The following is a 13599-nucleotide window of genomic DNA, read 5'->3' on the forward strand; positions in this document are numbered from 1 at the left end:
AACAGGTGTGGCAGTAATCAGGCTTGGGGGTGGCTACAGAAATTGAACTCAGGTGTGAAACACCACAGTTGGGTTATTTTTTAACAAGAGGGGCAATTACTTTTTCACACAGGGCAATGTAGGTTTGGATTTTGTTCTCTCTAAATAATATAAACCTTCATTTCAAAACTGCATTTTGTGTTTACTTGTGTTATCTCTGACTAATGGTTAAATGTGTTTGATGATCAGAAACATTTTGTGTGACAAACATGCAAAAGAATAAGAAATCAGGAAGAGGCTAATAGATTTTCACATCGCTGTATATTTAAATTATTATGACAGGATTGTTAACTTTGTAGAAGGTTCACAGTAACCTTCCACAGGAGCCGTCAGCAGCACGTTACTGCAGCAGCACGTCTTGCTCGCGTAAGCTGCTGCTTGGCCCTTCCCACGAGACGCAAAGCAGCAGGGGAGCAGCTGTCACCGACAGAGCACGAAGTCACACGAGTGACTTCGTCAGTAAACACAACAACAAGCAGAAGAAAACTACAACATGGCTCCAAAACGTGTTTTATGTTCTGTCCCTTTAATAATCGCCAATACGGACCTGAAAAACAAAGGAGACCGCTAGCTAGGTGATAACTTCTCACGGGGACGCACAGTTAGTAACTTTTTTTAAAGTAAAGCAACCTGAAGGCAGTACGTTCTGTATTCTGAAAATCTCGGGAGCTTCGCTCTGTTTCCGCGTCCGATTTCCTGTCTTTCCTTCACCAAAAATGTCGAACTTGACCCGTTTTAGAGGCGTCGCGTGTAGAAAATAGAACCGGCGCGTAAGGGCCGCGACATGCTGCTACTGAGACGCGGCCGACTCGCGCTGCTGACGGCTCCGGTGGAAAAGGTTCTGTTGACCACAGCGGTTCCTATCAGCAGCTATGACGTGCTGCTGCAGTAACGTGCTGCTGACGGCTCCTGTGGAAAGAAGGGGTCACTATAGTGTTGTGTTGTTTCAATCCCTAAAATATTGGGTTTAAAATGCTCCCACGTAAATTTTGTTTCACTGGTATGGTTGTTGCCCAGCTAGTTGGTGTCGTGGGTAAATTGTGGGTATGATTGTTCCTCATCACCACAGTCGGCTCTAGAGAAGTCTACATGAAGGGTTTTACTCTGTCTACAGGCCAAACAACACCTGGATTCATCAGCTGTAAATATTCAGGCCTTTGCTAACATAAGTAATCACGTCTGCATGTGTGAAACAAATACAGTCTTTGAAACCCTCAGGCCACTGGAGGGGGCTACGAGGGGGACGAGTACCAGAATGCAGAGCTGATATTCCTGGACATCCAGAATATCCATGTCATGAGGGAGTCCCTAAAGAAACTCAAAGACATTGTCTACCCTACTGTCGAGGAATCTCATTGGCTGTCCAGCCTAGAGTCCACACACTGGTTGGAACACATCAAAGTAAGAAGCAGAGTCCTCTTGGCCAGAATCCACCAGTACATTCTCCTCCCTGTTTTTAGAACGCACCTTTCTGTTGTTCTTTGTAGCTGGTGTTGTCAGGTGCCATCCAAGTAGCAGACAAGGTATCTAGTGGTAACTCTGTGGTGGTTCACTGTAGTGACGGCTGGGACCGAACAGCTCAGCTCACCTCCCTGGCCATGCTGATGCTGGACAGTCATTACCGGACTCTCCGAGGATTCGAGGTCAGTGCCTCCTTAGAGGTCACAGGAAACCACATGGTTCCTCAGATTCACACGCAAAACTGTTTGTCTTTAGGTGCTGATTGAAAAGGAATGGATTAGCTTTGGTCACAAATTTGCTTCGGTAAGTAAGATTTGAATGATCAGTCTGCCTCAGCTGCTCTTGTTTGGATGGGAACCTTTTTACGGGAATATGGAAAACCTCAGTGTGAAGTTCAGAGATTGGGTGGGTGGGTGTGGTTGGTTGGCGGACGTGTAGCTTGATTGATTGATGTGTTTGTGTTTGTTTGCTCAGAGGATAGGTCACGGTGATAAGAACCATGCTGACCAGGACAGATCACCGATCTTTCTTCAGTTTATCGACTGTGTGTGGCAGATGACTAAACAGGTTCGTTAACTCATATCACGTTTATTTAGAAATAAGAATTTTAGGATAGTTTTTGTCTTATATGAAGCTATAAATAGGGTTTTAACCCTTTAAACGGTTATTTAGTCTGCCGTTCCCTTTCGTAATGGCAGAACATTAGTGCCCCGTGTCAGTTTGGATAATCTGATTTGATCGTGTTATTTTTCATCCAGCTGTTCATCACTGTTGACTCTTCTCCTACCAGCCAATAGATTTACCAAAAGACTTAACCCTAATAACACCATTGCTTTGCTCTGTTCTTTTCACTACCATTGTTATTAAAATCAGTTCTTTATTTTTGTTTAGTAAAAACGACTTTTCTCTTGGAGAACACGGATAACTTTTAGATAATCCATCTGTCTGCTGTCATGTGACCAAATCATGTAAACACAGTGTGTTTCAGCTCCGCTCACAGTGAATACATTAGTTGTGATTGTTACCATGAGGGTTTTAGAACAGAGAGAACGTGTCTGATACTGTGTCTCCTCTTAGTTTCCTACAGCCTTTGAGTTCAATGAGAACCTCCTGCTGACGATCCTGGATCATCTCTACAGCTGTCGCTTTGGAACTTTCCTCTTCAACTGTGAGAGTGCTCGAGACCAGCACGTAAGAGTAACTTCTTCTGTCCTTCACAGGGCTTCCTTGTGGGTTTGGTCATACCTGCATTTATCTAGAGAGGAGGATTGTAGAGGTGCTTGTAGAATGGCAGGTGATTGCTGATCCTTTTCTGGATCCGCTTCCCTACAGCAGGATGGTTAAAGCAGGTTGAACATCTTACTGAACTGAACTCAGCAGCTGGTGTGAACCATTTTCTGTGTTTCAGGAGGTGAGGTTGAAGACCGTGTCTCTGTGGTCTCTGGTCAACAGTAGGATGGACATTTATTTAAACCCCTTCTACACCCCAGACTCTGGGCAAGTTCTCTACCCTGTTGCTAGCATGCGGCACCTGGAGCTGTGGGTGGCCTACTACATCCGCTGGAACCCTCGTATCCGACAGCAGGTAGGACACCTGGCATAGGTAGTAACATCAGGTAGATCAACTCTATTAATCTGAAGGTTTAGTCTGCTGAGTCAAACAGAGTTGATTGACTTTTTGTCCCTGACAGACAGATCAAGATGTCTCCTGATCTGTCTGTCAGGTCTGTTAGTTAGCTGGATGCTTTAAACTCAGTTTAGGCTAAATGATGTTGCCTCTGTGGAAGGCAAGGAGCTGGGGCTTGTTGAAGAGTTTGAGCTCTTGAGTGTAGAACCCAAGTCTTTGAGAGAGGTTGGACCCTCTTCTCTGGAGTTGCTCTGGGTGAGGGATGTAGGGCTTGGGGTCTGGGTCCTGGCCGTTTTTAATGCTTATGTGCCAAATAGCAGCTCAGAGTATCCCCCTTTTTGGAGAACGTGAGATGAGGTCTCCTACCAGGGCCTCCAAAGTCCTGCTGGGGACTTCAGTGCCAACATAGGAAATGACAGTAGGACCTGGAGTAGGGGTGGGCAATAAATAGAAAATTTTTCGTTATCGACCTGGGTCACTGGTCAGTGAGAAGTCTGCCTGCTTCCATGGCTGAACCCTGGATTGTCGTGGTTTTTGGGAACTAGTAAATTCATCCGTATTCCTGGAAAGAAAGGTAAATGGGCTGTTCAAGAACCCCCCAAAGCACTTTGCAAAACAACAATCATTCACCCAAGCACACATTCACATGCTGGTGATACGCTACATTGTAGCCACAGTTGCCCTGGGGCTAACTGGCAGAGGTGTTGCTACCAGTTCACTCAACTGCTACCATCAGACAAGGAGGGTGAAGTGTCTTGTACAACGACCGAGCACACCTGCAACCCTCTGGGCATTTTGGAACACAACCTAGACAGCCAGTGTTGTAATGATGACATGCAGCTAAACACATCACCCTGTTCATTGTTTTACAGCGTCAGCTTGTTCCCAAGTATTCGATGATGATTGATGTTGTAGCACCGTCTTGGTTGACACACCTCTGAAGCATTCAAGTTCAATTCAATTCAAGTTTATTTATATAACGCCAAATCACGACAAGAGTCGTCTCAAGGCACTTCACATAGTAAACATTCCAGTACAGGTCAGTTCATTAAGACAATCAGAAAAAAGTTTCCTATATAAAGAACCCAGCAAATTGCATCAAGTCACTGACCAGTGTCAGTGACTTTACAGCAATCCTCATACTAAGCAAGCATGCAGCGACAGTGGAGAGGAAAACTCCCTTTTAACAGGAAGAAACCTCCAGAGAATCCTGGCTCAGTATAAGCAGCCATCCTCCACGACTCACTGAGGATGGAGAAGACAGAGCAGACACACACACACACCAACACCAACAAACCCCCACCCCCACCCCCACCCCACCCACCCACACACACACACACACACACACCTAGCCTTTTAGATGGAGGCATGTTGGAGGCAGGGCAAGGGAGAACCGGATATACACTCCACTTCCCTCTACTCCTCCACTTGTCCAGATCTAGGCTGACATCAGATTTTAACCATAGGCCCTATCAAATAAAAATGCTTAGTCTTAAAAGTAGACAAAGTGTCTGCCTCACGGCCTGAAGGTGGGATTTGGTTCCACAAGAGAGGAGCCTGATAATGAAAAGATTTGCCTCCCATCCTATTTTTAGATACTCTGGGAACCACCAGTAAACCTGCAGTCTGAGAGCGAAGTGCTCGGTTAGGAACATATGGAATAATCAGGTGTCACTGATGTATGATGGAGCTTGATTATTAAGAGCTTTATATGTGAAAAGAAGGATCTTAAAATCTATTCTGAATTTAACAGGCAGCCAATGTAGGGAAGCTAAGACAGGAGAGATATGATCTCTCTTTTTAATTCTTATCAGAACTCTAGCTGCAGCATTTTGGACAAGCTGAAGACTTCCTGAATTACAGTAATCCAGTCTTGATGTAATAAATGCATGAACTGGTTTTTCAGCATCACTCCTGGAAAACATGCATCTAATCTTAGCAATATTCCGAAGGTGGAAAAAGGAAATCCTACAAACCTGTTTAACGTGGGATTTGAATGACATGTCCTGGTCAAAGATAACACCAAGGTTCCTTACCTTGTTCTCGGAGACTAATTTAATGCCATTCAGGTCAGGTGATTGACTAAGCAATTTCTTTTTCTGAATTTCAGGTCCAAAGATGAGAACTTCAGTCTTGTCTTGATTTAAAAGCAAAAAGTTTTGAGTCATCCGATTTTTTTATGTCTTCAAGACAAGCCTGTAATCTAACTAACCAATTAGGTTAATCAGGGTTAATGGATAGATATTACGGAGTATCGTCAGCATAACAGTGGAAGTTTATCCCATGCTGTCTAATGATTTTACCAATTGGGAGCATATGTAGTAAAAAGAATTGGTCCAAGCACTGAACCCTGTGGTACTCCACAATTAACTCTGGAGTATGAAGAAGATTTGTCATGTACATTTACAAAATGAAATCTATCAGACAGGTAGGATTTAAACCAGCCTAGCGCTGTTCCTTGGATCCCTACAACATGTTCAACCCTTTCTAAAAGAACATTGTGATCATCTGTGTCAAAGGCAGCACTGAGATCCAACAAGACTAGAACAGACACAAGATTATTATCTGAGGCCATGAAAATATCATTTGTAATTCTCACTAATGTTTATGCACCAAACTACAGTTCAGAGTACCCACCCTTTTTGGAGACCTTGGAGGGGGTGCTAGAATGCGCTCCTTCCGGTGACTCCCTCGTTCTGCTGGGGGACTTTAACGCTCACGTGGGCAACGACAGTGAGACCTGGAGAGGTGTGGTTGGGAGGAACGACCCCCTGATTTGAATTTGAGTGGTGTTTTGTTATTGGACTTCTGTGCCAGTCATGGATTGTCCATAATGAACTCCATGTTCAGACATAAAGGTGTCCATATGTGCTCTTGGCACCAGGATACCTTATGGGCCATTCCCATCTGTACCGGGTCAGCCCGGGCTGGGTAGCGTAGGTTGTTTACATATCTGGGTGGCCTGGTATTTTTCCGGGCCAACCAAGGCTCATTCTCAGCCCTCTTCTCGAGGGGGTCTGCTTCAGGCCGACCAGGGCCAACACACCCCCTGCTGACAGCAGATTCACACCTTCCATTAGAGCAAGCCTCTGATTGGTGGGTAAAATCAGCCCACATTGGCTTAAGGCAAAGATGTGTGGAATCAACCAGGCTAGGCTGGGGCCGACTGGGGCTACCCGGGCCGACCCGGTACAGATGCGAATGGCCCATTAGGCCGCAGCTCGATGATCGACTTTGTTGTTGTTTCATCTGACCTGCGGCCACATGTCTTGGACACTCGGGTGAAGAGGGGGCGGAGCTGTCAACTGACCACTACCTGGTGATGAGTTGGCTCAGATGGTGGGGGAGGATGCCGGTCACACCAGGCAAGCCCAAACATACGTGAGGGTCTGCTGGGAACGTCTGGCAGAGTCTCCTGTCAGAAGGAGCTTCAATTCCCACCTCCGACAGAACTTCCAAAATGTTCCGGGGGAGGTGGGGGACATTGAGTCTGAATGGACCCTGTTCCGTGCCTCCATTGTTGAGGCGGCCAACCCGAGCTGTGGTCACAGGATCGTCGGTGCCTGTCGTGGTGGCAACCACCGAACCCGCTGGTGGACACCGGCGGTTAGGGGTGCTGTCAAGCTGAAGAAAGAGTCTTATCAGGTCTTTTTTGCCCGTGGGACTCCGGAGGCAGCTGACGGGTACCGGCAGTCCAAGCGGAACGCAGCTCGGGTGGCCGCCAAGGCAAAAACCCGGGCATGGGAGGAGTTCAGTGAGACCATGGAGCAAGACTTCCATACGGCTTCGAGGAGATTCTGGTCCACCATCCAGCGCCTCGGGGGTGGGGAAAGTAGTGTGCTACCAACACTATCTATCTATAGTGGGGACGGTGTGCTGCTGACCTCTACTCAGGACTTTGTGGATCGGTGGGCAGAATACTTCGAAGACCTCCTCAATCCCACCGACACGTCTTCCAGTGAAGAAGCAGAGTCTGGGGACTTTGGGTTGGCCTCTCAAATCTCTGGTGCTGAGGTTACTGAGGTGGTTAAAAAGCTCCTCTGTGGCAAGGCTCCGGGGGTGGATGAAATCTGCCCGGAGTTCCTTAAGGCTCTGGATGTTATGGGGCTGTGTTGGCTGATGCGGCTCTGCAATATTGCGTGGACATCGGGGGCAGTCCCACTGGACTGGCAGACTGGGGTGGTGGTTCCCTTATTTAAAAAGGGGGGCCGCAGGGTGTGTTCCAACTACAGGGGGATCACACTCCTGAGCCTTCCTGGTAAGGTCTATTCAGGGGTTCTGGAGAGGAGGGTCAGTCGGATTGTTGAACCTCAGATTCAGGAGGAGCAATGTGGTTTTCGTCCTGGCCGTGGAACACTGGACCAGCTCTATACCCTTAGGGGGATCCTGGAGGGTGCGTGGGAATTTGCCCAACCAGTCTACATGTGTTTTGTGGATTTGGAGAAGGCGTTTGACCACGTCCCTCCGGGGCCCTGTGGGGGGGGGAGGGGGGGTACTCCGGGAGTATGGGGTACCAGGCCCTCTGATACGGGCGTTTAGGTCCCTGTATGGCCGGTGTCAGAGCTTGGTCCACATTGCCGGCAGTAAGTCGGGCTCGTTCCCAGTGAGAGTTGGACTCCGCCAAGGCTGCCCTTTGTCACCGATTCTGTTCATAACCTTCATGGACAGGATTTCTAGGCACAGCCAAGGTGTGGAGGTCATCCGTTTTGGTGGCCTGAGGATAAGGTCTCTGCTTTTTGCAGATGATGTGGTCCTGTTGGCTTCATCAGAACATGATCTTCAGCTTTCGCTGGAGCAGTTCGGAGCCAAGTGTGAAGCAGCTGGGATGAGAATCAGCTCCTCTAAATCTGGCCCCAGGTAAACATTTAACTATGGTTGCCCTGTACCAAGCATTGCATAGACATCAGGTGTGGTGCCTGTAGAGTATCAGACTAGGATAGAGATACAGATGTGTGAGAAAGGAGAATGCTTGGGAAGATGACTGGCTTCTTTAAACACCCCTCCCACCCACTGCATTCCACTGTGGAGACCATGGACAGCACCTTCAGAGGCAGGCTGAGACATCCCAGATGTAAAACAGAATGCTACCGTAGGTCATTCATCCCCTCTGCTGTAGGAGTGTATAACTCCTCACTCAGTTTAACTGGTACTGGCATTATCCTGGTACACAATAACACCAATGCAATGTTCATTATGTGTTCAATACTCGTTCAATACCAGATTTACATAGTATGTCCGTGTCTCTTGCAGTACGCTGCAGTGTTGGAACCCAAGTTTTTTCTTTTTCATTCATGGTTTTTAGTGGTCGAAGGTTACAGCTCTAGACTACTGCCTATGTGTATACACATGTACCTTTGTTATTATTTTTCTTCAAAGTATTTTCTTAAGTGTTGGTGCTGCTGTAACAAGTGAATTTCCCCACTGTGGGATCAACAAAGTCTGTTCTATTCTATAGTGATGATTGTCCATATTTTCAATAAAGAGGAATGGAGGATGTGTTCCAACTACTGGGATCACACTCCTCAGCCTCCCCAGAAAGGTCTACACCAAGGTATTGGAGAGGGGGGTCCAGTCGATAGCTGAAGCTCCAATTGAGGCAGAACAATATGGTTTTGGTCTTTACCATGTAGCTATGGACCAGCTCTGTACCCTTGTTAGAGTGATGGAGGGGGTATGGGAGTATGTTCTACCAGTTTAATGGATCTGGAGAAGATGGGATGACTGTGTTCCTAGGGGCAGCTTGTGGGTGGTGCTCAAGAAGCATGGCATGTATGGCCTTCTGTTAAAGCCATACTATGCAACGTTTTCATATTTTAAAACAATTTTCTTGAGCCACTGTGTGCTAAAATAACCCTTTACAGGGTTAATGAAATGTCACTCAGACCCCAGCGCCCTCTGTGGCCAGAATATCACACTGCAACTTCAGAGTGGTGGGCCTCCACCTGTTTGACTTGAAAAAAAATGTAGCTGGCATACCTGGTGCCGCAGTCCATGTTTCCTGCATACTGTGATTGTGAACATAGCTGGTTTGTATCATTTTGTGATGAACCGCTCCTGTAGACACCAATGAAGGCTGGGGAGACATTTCAGTAGTTAGAATAAGGTGTTAAAACACACGAACACACAGCGAGGAGATAGGTTTCATATTTGGTTCTACTAAATGGACACCGGGGGGCTAAAAGCAAGCTAAAACTGCCAAGTGTGCCTTTAAGAACTGTTCAGTCTCTGTACCAAGAAAGTGTGAGTCTGATCGGTTTAGCCAGCAATAAGTCAGACCTGAATGACCTGATCAAGCAGATGTAAAAATGCTACTTTTATAACTTCTTCTTGTGTGTGTGTGTGTGTGTGTGTGTGTGTGTGTGTGTGTGTGTGTGTGTGTGTGTGTGTGTGTGTGTGTGTGTGTGTGTGTGTGTGTGTGTGTGTGTGTCTCCAGCAGCAGAGTCCAGTGGAGCAGCGCTACAAGGAGCTTCTGGCCCTCAGAGACGAGTACCTGAAGAAGCTGGAGCAGCTTCAGCTGTCTGACTCTTCTTCCTACCATCTTGCTAACAGCAGCACCTCCAATACCACCTCGTCTTCAGCCTCCACACCATCACAGCAGTACACACACCTACAAACACCTCTCTGAGAGACGACATCTAACTGCACACCTATACACTCTGCTCTGAGGGACAATATCCACAGAAACAGAAATCACTTGTGTTAACTTGCACTGTTTACATCTAATCCCACACACACACACACACACACACACACACACACACACACACACATAGGGACTTGATTTGTATTGTAAAGTCCTACCTTTAAATAACAGACGTTTAATATTTTGGTTTGTAACTAATTGCGTTTAGTAAAAATGTTGACTTATGCAATCTGTCACGTCACAGCCTTGTGTCAGGTTTTAGCACACAGAATCATCACACAGCAAGGCCTTAAACATGTCCAGTGCTCCGCTCTCCGTGTAAGGGCTTTAGAAAGAGCTGTGAGCTCTCCGCACATCCTACTGTGATCAATACTTTCATCAATGTTCATGAAACCACATCACCACAAACTCAGGTTAGGGAGCATCTGCCTGCGTTTAGCTTCATTCTGCTGTATGATGGACACCCAGAAATCCACTTAGGATCCTATTTGGGAAACTAACAAACCAATCTGGATGGTAAAAGTCAGGCACGACAAGTATGGGAGCCAAAAGTAAAAGTCTGTAGTTTTATGTCACAACTGAACGCCAAACCCAAGGATTAACCACTTTAATGTGGTTTAGAGGGTTTGTGCCACCTGCACCTCTCTGAATGAATGGTAGTCATCTTATTAACTCAGAGCTATCTCTGTCTCTCCTCAGTTCTGTTATTCTACTTTTTCTCTCAAGCCTTAAAGATTAGGCTGCATCATAGGAACATGGTTATTGTGTGCTGTCATTGTTGGGGGAAACGTTCCCCAGGTTCTGTTATCTCTGGAGCACCTTGGTCGCGATGATTCTGGCACAAAGGAGCGTTTTTGGTTAAAAACCAAATCTTTCTGACTTACTTTGGCCTTCGCTCCATGTTGAATGACGAACCTCAGGAGTTGTCATGAGAAAATGAAAGTAAGTAAAAAAATTAATTATTGTAAATAAAGAAATTCTTATTTGGTGGTTTTTAAAAATGGGCTGAAACCTGATAATCTGTAGCCGTGTGTACAGAAGGAAAGCAGCACCTGGGTGGCTAAACACACCTGGTGCGATGATGAAATGTGACCTTAACTGTAATTGGTAAAATAACACAGATGGCAGACAGACACGTCTGGTTCTGTAGATGATTTGGTGGTGTGGGATGGCCTCTACTATTTAGGGTTTTCTCCGGACAGATCCAGGATGGATTAAATCAGCACAGTTATCTTACAGAAGTGGGAAAACTCCCATGAATCTCCGAACATGTGCCTTGTGGTTTGGGACTGGTTCTCGTGTTTTAGCCTGGCTGAATTTTTACAACAAGTTCAACAATTCTTTGTTTGATAGTTCCCGTTCAGCCGTGATCCCATACACTGACTTTAGGACTTTAGTTGGTTCCAGGTGGACCTGTGAGTGAGGGCTACACACATTTTTATCATCTGGAGCAACAAGCAGGCGACATCTGATTAAAGCCAACTAGAAGTAAGGTGTAGTAACATTACTTGTCCATAAGGGGAGCTTCATGTTGGTGGGAATTTAAACTACCAGTCTGGACACAACATGGTCCTTACCAGCTTCAGTTAAGAGATGAAGAGCAGTAATTGGTCCACCAGTTGGTACCTCTGGTGCTAGGTTGGGTCTGGATGTCCTGATACAACACACACACACACACACACACACCAAGCTGCTATTGACCCATAGGTGTATCAGCAGTGACCCACTCACTTCCTGTCTGCTGACCAGCAGGAAGACAAAAACCCATAACATGTTTAAAACTTCTCTGTGTTTCAAAATCTCAAGCTTCTGACTCTTTTCTGTTTAAAATGTGAGTTCAGATTGAAAAGTGTAGTTTGGTTCTGGGTTCAGACGGAGAAGCTAATGGACAGACAAACCCACGTCACCTTCCTGAGTGTCTGTGAGAATGGGGTGGGAGCGTTTTATAATTGTACGAGCACACGGTGCGGTTACCTCAGTCTAAAACTGTTTCACTGTCTACAGTTATTTATGTGGGGGAGATCTTTTAAAAGCAGGTTCTGAGGCTCTTGATTTCGGTTTCTGCTCCGAGTTCTGCTTTGTACCCGAGGGCATTTTGTATTTTGTATTTGTCCTTGCTAACCCAGGAGGAACAGACAGAAGTGTAGATAGTTTTTAGATTATTCCTGCCGTTTCTCAGTGGAACTTCAACTTGGACATGAGCTCTGGTTCCGTAGTGTTGATTTGGACGATATATCTGTCTTTACTCATTTCAGTTTGACATTACTGTAATCTAGAGGGTGTCGTTCATAACCTGCTTTGTAATAAATACGTATGAAAAATGCAGGAGCTGTGGGGAAAAGGGTGAAAGCAGAGAAACATTTCAAATGTATTTTTTTCCAATTTATATCCTGTTTTTCTGAATGGCCCTTTTATGTAAATATATCTTAATAAATTAAACTTTTCTGACAGACTACTTGCTCAGGGTGTGTTTATTGTGTGTGTGTGTGTGTGTGTGTGTGTGTGTGTGTGTGTGTGTGTGTGTGTGTGTGTGTGTGTGTGTGTGTGTGTGTGTGTGTGTGTGTGTGTGTGTGTGTGTGTGTGTGTGTGTGTGTGTGTGTGTGTGTGTGTGTGTGTGTGTGTGTGTAGAAACCTACTAAATGTTTGTTTCAGCTGTATGAGTTAAAATCTGCAGAGGAAAAAGCTCAAAGTCCACATTATTCTACACTCTGTCTGTTGTGCAATCATGAGCATCAATCCCGAATCTGTTTTAAAACATCACTTGATGGAGACGATGCTTTAAATGTCTTAAATCCCTTTCTTTGACTTTAGGGTGCACATGAATTTCTACACCTTGTATGTAGGTCTGCAGAATCTTGAAAAGTCCTAACCTCCGTAACGACTTTCACACGTTTGTTTCCTTTTAAGTCTGAATGTCCATCTAAAAATAAGTTCAGTAAGTTAGCCCAAGCTGTCACACTTTTTCCCCCAAAGTAATCTTTTAAAAAACAAGTTATCAAACTAAACTTTTTCTGGTGTGGAAATATATAGAATGGCATATCAGGCTAGCAAGTCCATGCTTCTGAGGCGTAAGTTTGTGGTGGGTTGTCGTACTCTGAATTATGTAGCGATGCATTGCGTTCTTTATTCTTTTTCAGAAAAAGACATTTTAAACTGTTGTTTAGCAGTATCGCGTGGACATCAGGGCAGTTCCACTGGACTGGCAGACCGGGGTGGTGCTTCCCCTGTTTAAAAAAAGAGGACCACAAAGTATGCTCCAACTACGGGGGGGATCGCACTCCTGAGCTTCCCTGGTATGGTCTATTCAGGAGAGCAGGGTCCGTCGGATTGTCGACCCTCAGATTCAGGAGGAGCAATGTGGTTTTTGTCCTGGCCGTGGAACACTGGACCACTTCCACACCCTTCGGGGGGTCCTGGAGGGTGCGTAGGAGTTTACCCAACCAATCTACATGTGTTTTGTGGATTTGAAGAAGGCGTTTGACTACGTCCCTGGGGGGGGGGGGGGGTGCTGTTGGAGGTACCGGGCCCTCTGATACGTGCTGTTAGGTCCCTGTATGACCGCCGTCAGAGCTTGGACCGCATTGCCGGCAGCAAGTCGGGCTTGTTCCCAGTGAGAGTTGGACTCTGTCAAGGCTGCCATTTGTCACCGATTCTGTTCATTTAAATTTTTATAGACTTCTCAACTCTCAATAACACTTTAAAAATTAACCGTATTAAAACGTTTTTACTCAATCCAATGTCTATATGGAACATTATCCCTTCTTACATTTTCTACAAACTAGGTCTGAAATGTTTTTTGATTTGTTATTATGACATTCCCAAAATCCCC

General features: G+C 45.8%; 1 protein-coding gene across 3 annotated transcripts in view; it reads left to right on the forward strand.

The window, feature by feature from the left end:
* The window catches only part of mtm1 (myotubularin 1), a 45123-nt gene extending 35225 nt beyond the window's left edge, over positions 1–9898 (forward strand). For 2 of the 3 annotated variants that reach the window (XM_015957772.3, XM_015957770.3), the window contains 7 exons: positions 1258–1440; positions 1527–1682; positions 1756–1803; positions 1975–2067; positions 2578–2691; positions 2909–3085; positions 9561–9898. In XM_015957772.3, coding sequence (XP_015813258.1) covers positions 1258–1440; positions 1527–1682; positions 1756–1803; positions 1975–2067; positions 2578–2691; positions 2909–3085; positions 9561–9752 — 963 coding nt within the window. In that variant the 3' untranslated portion in view covers positions 9753–9898. The remainder of the gene's footprint in view (positions 1–1257; positions 1441–1526; positions 1683–1755; positions 1804–1974; positions 2068–2577; positions 2692–2908; positions 3086–9560) is intronic. The other variant, XM_015957771.3, reaches the window with a different exon arrangement.
* Positions 9899–13599: the final 3701 nt, after the last annotated feature.

The sequence above is a fragment of the Nothobranchius furzeri genome, chromosome 3, assembly GCF_043380555.1.
Source record: "Nothobranchius furzeri strain GRZ-AD chromosome 3, NfurGRZ-RIMD1, whole genome shotgun sequence".
Classification (NCBI taxonomy): Eukaryota; Metazoa; Chordata; class Actinopteri; order Cyprinodontiformes; family Nothobranchiidae; genus Nothobranchius; species Nothobranchius furzeri.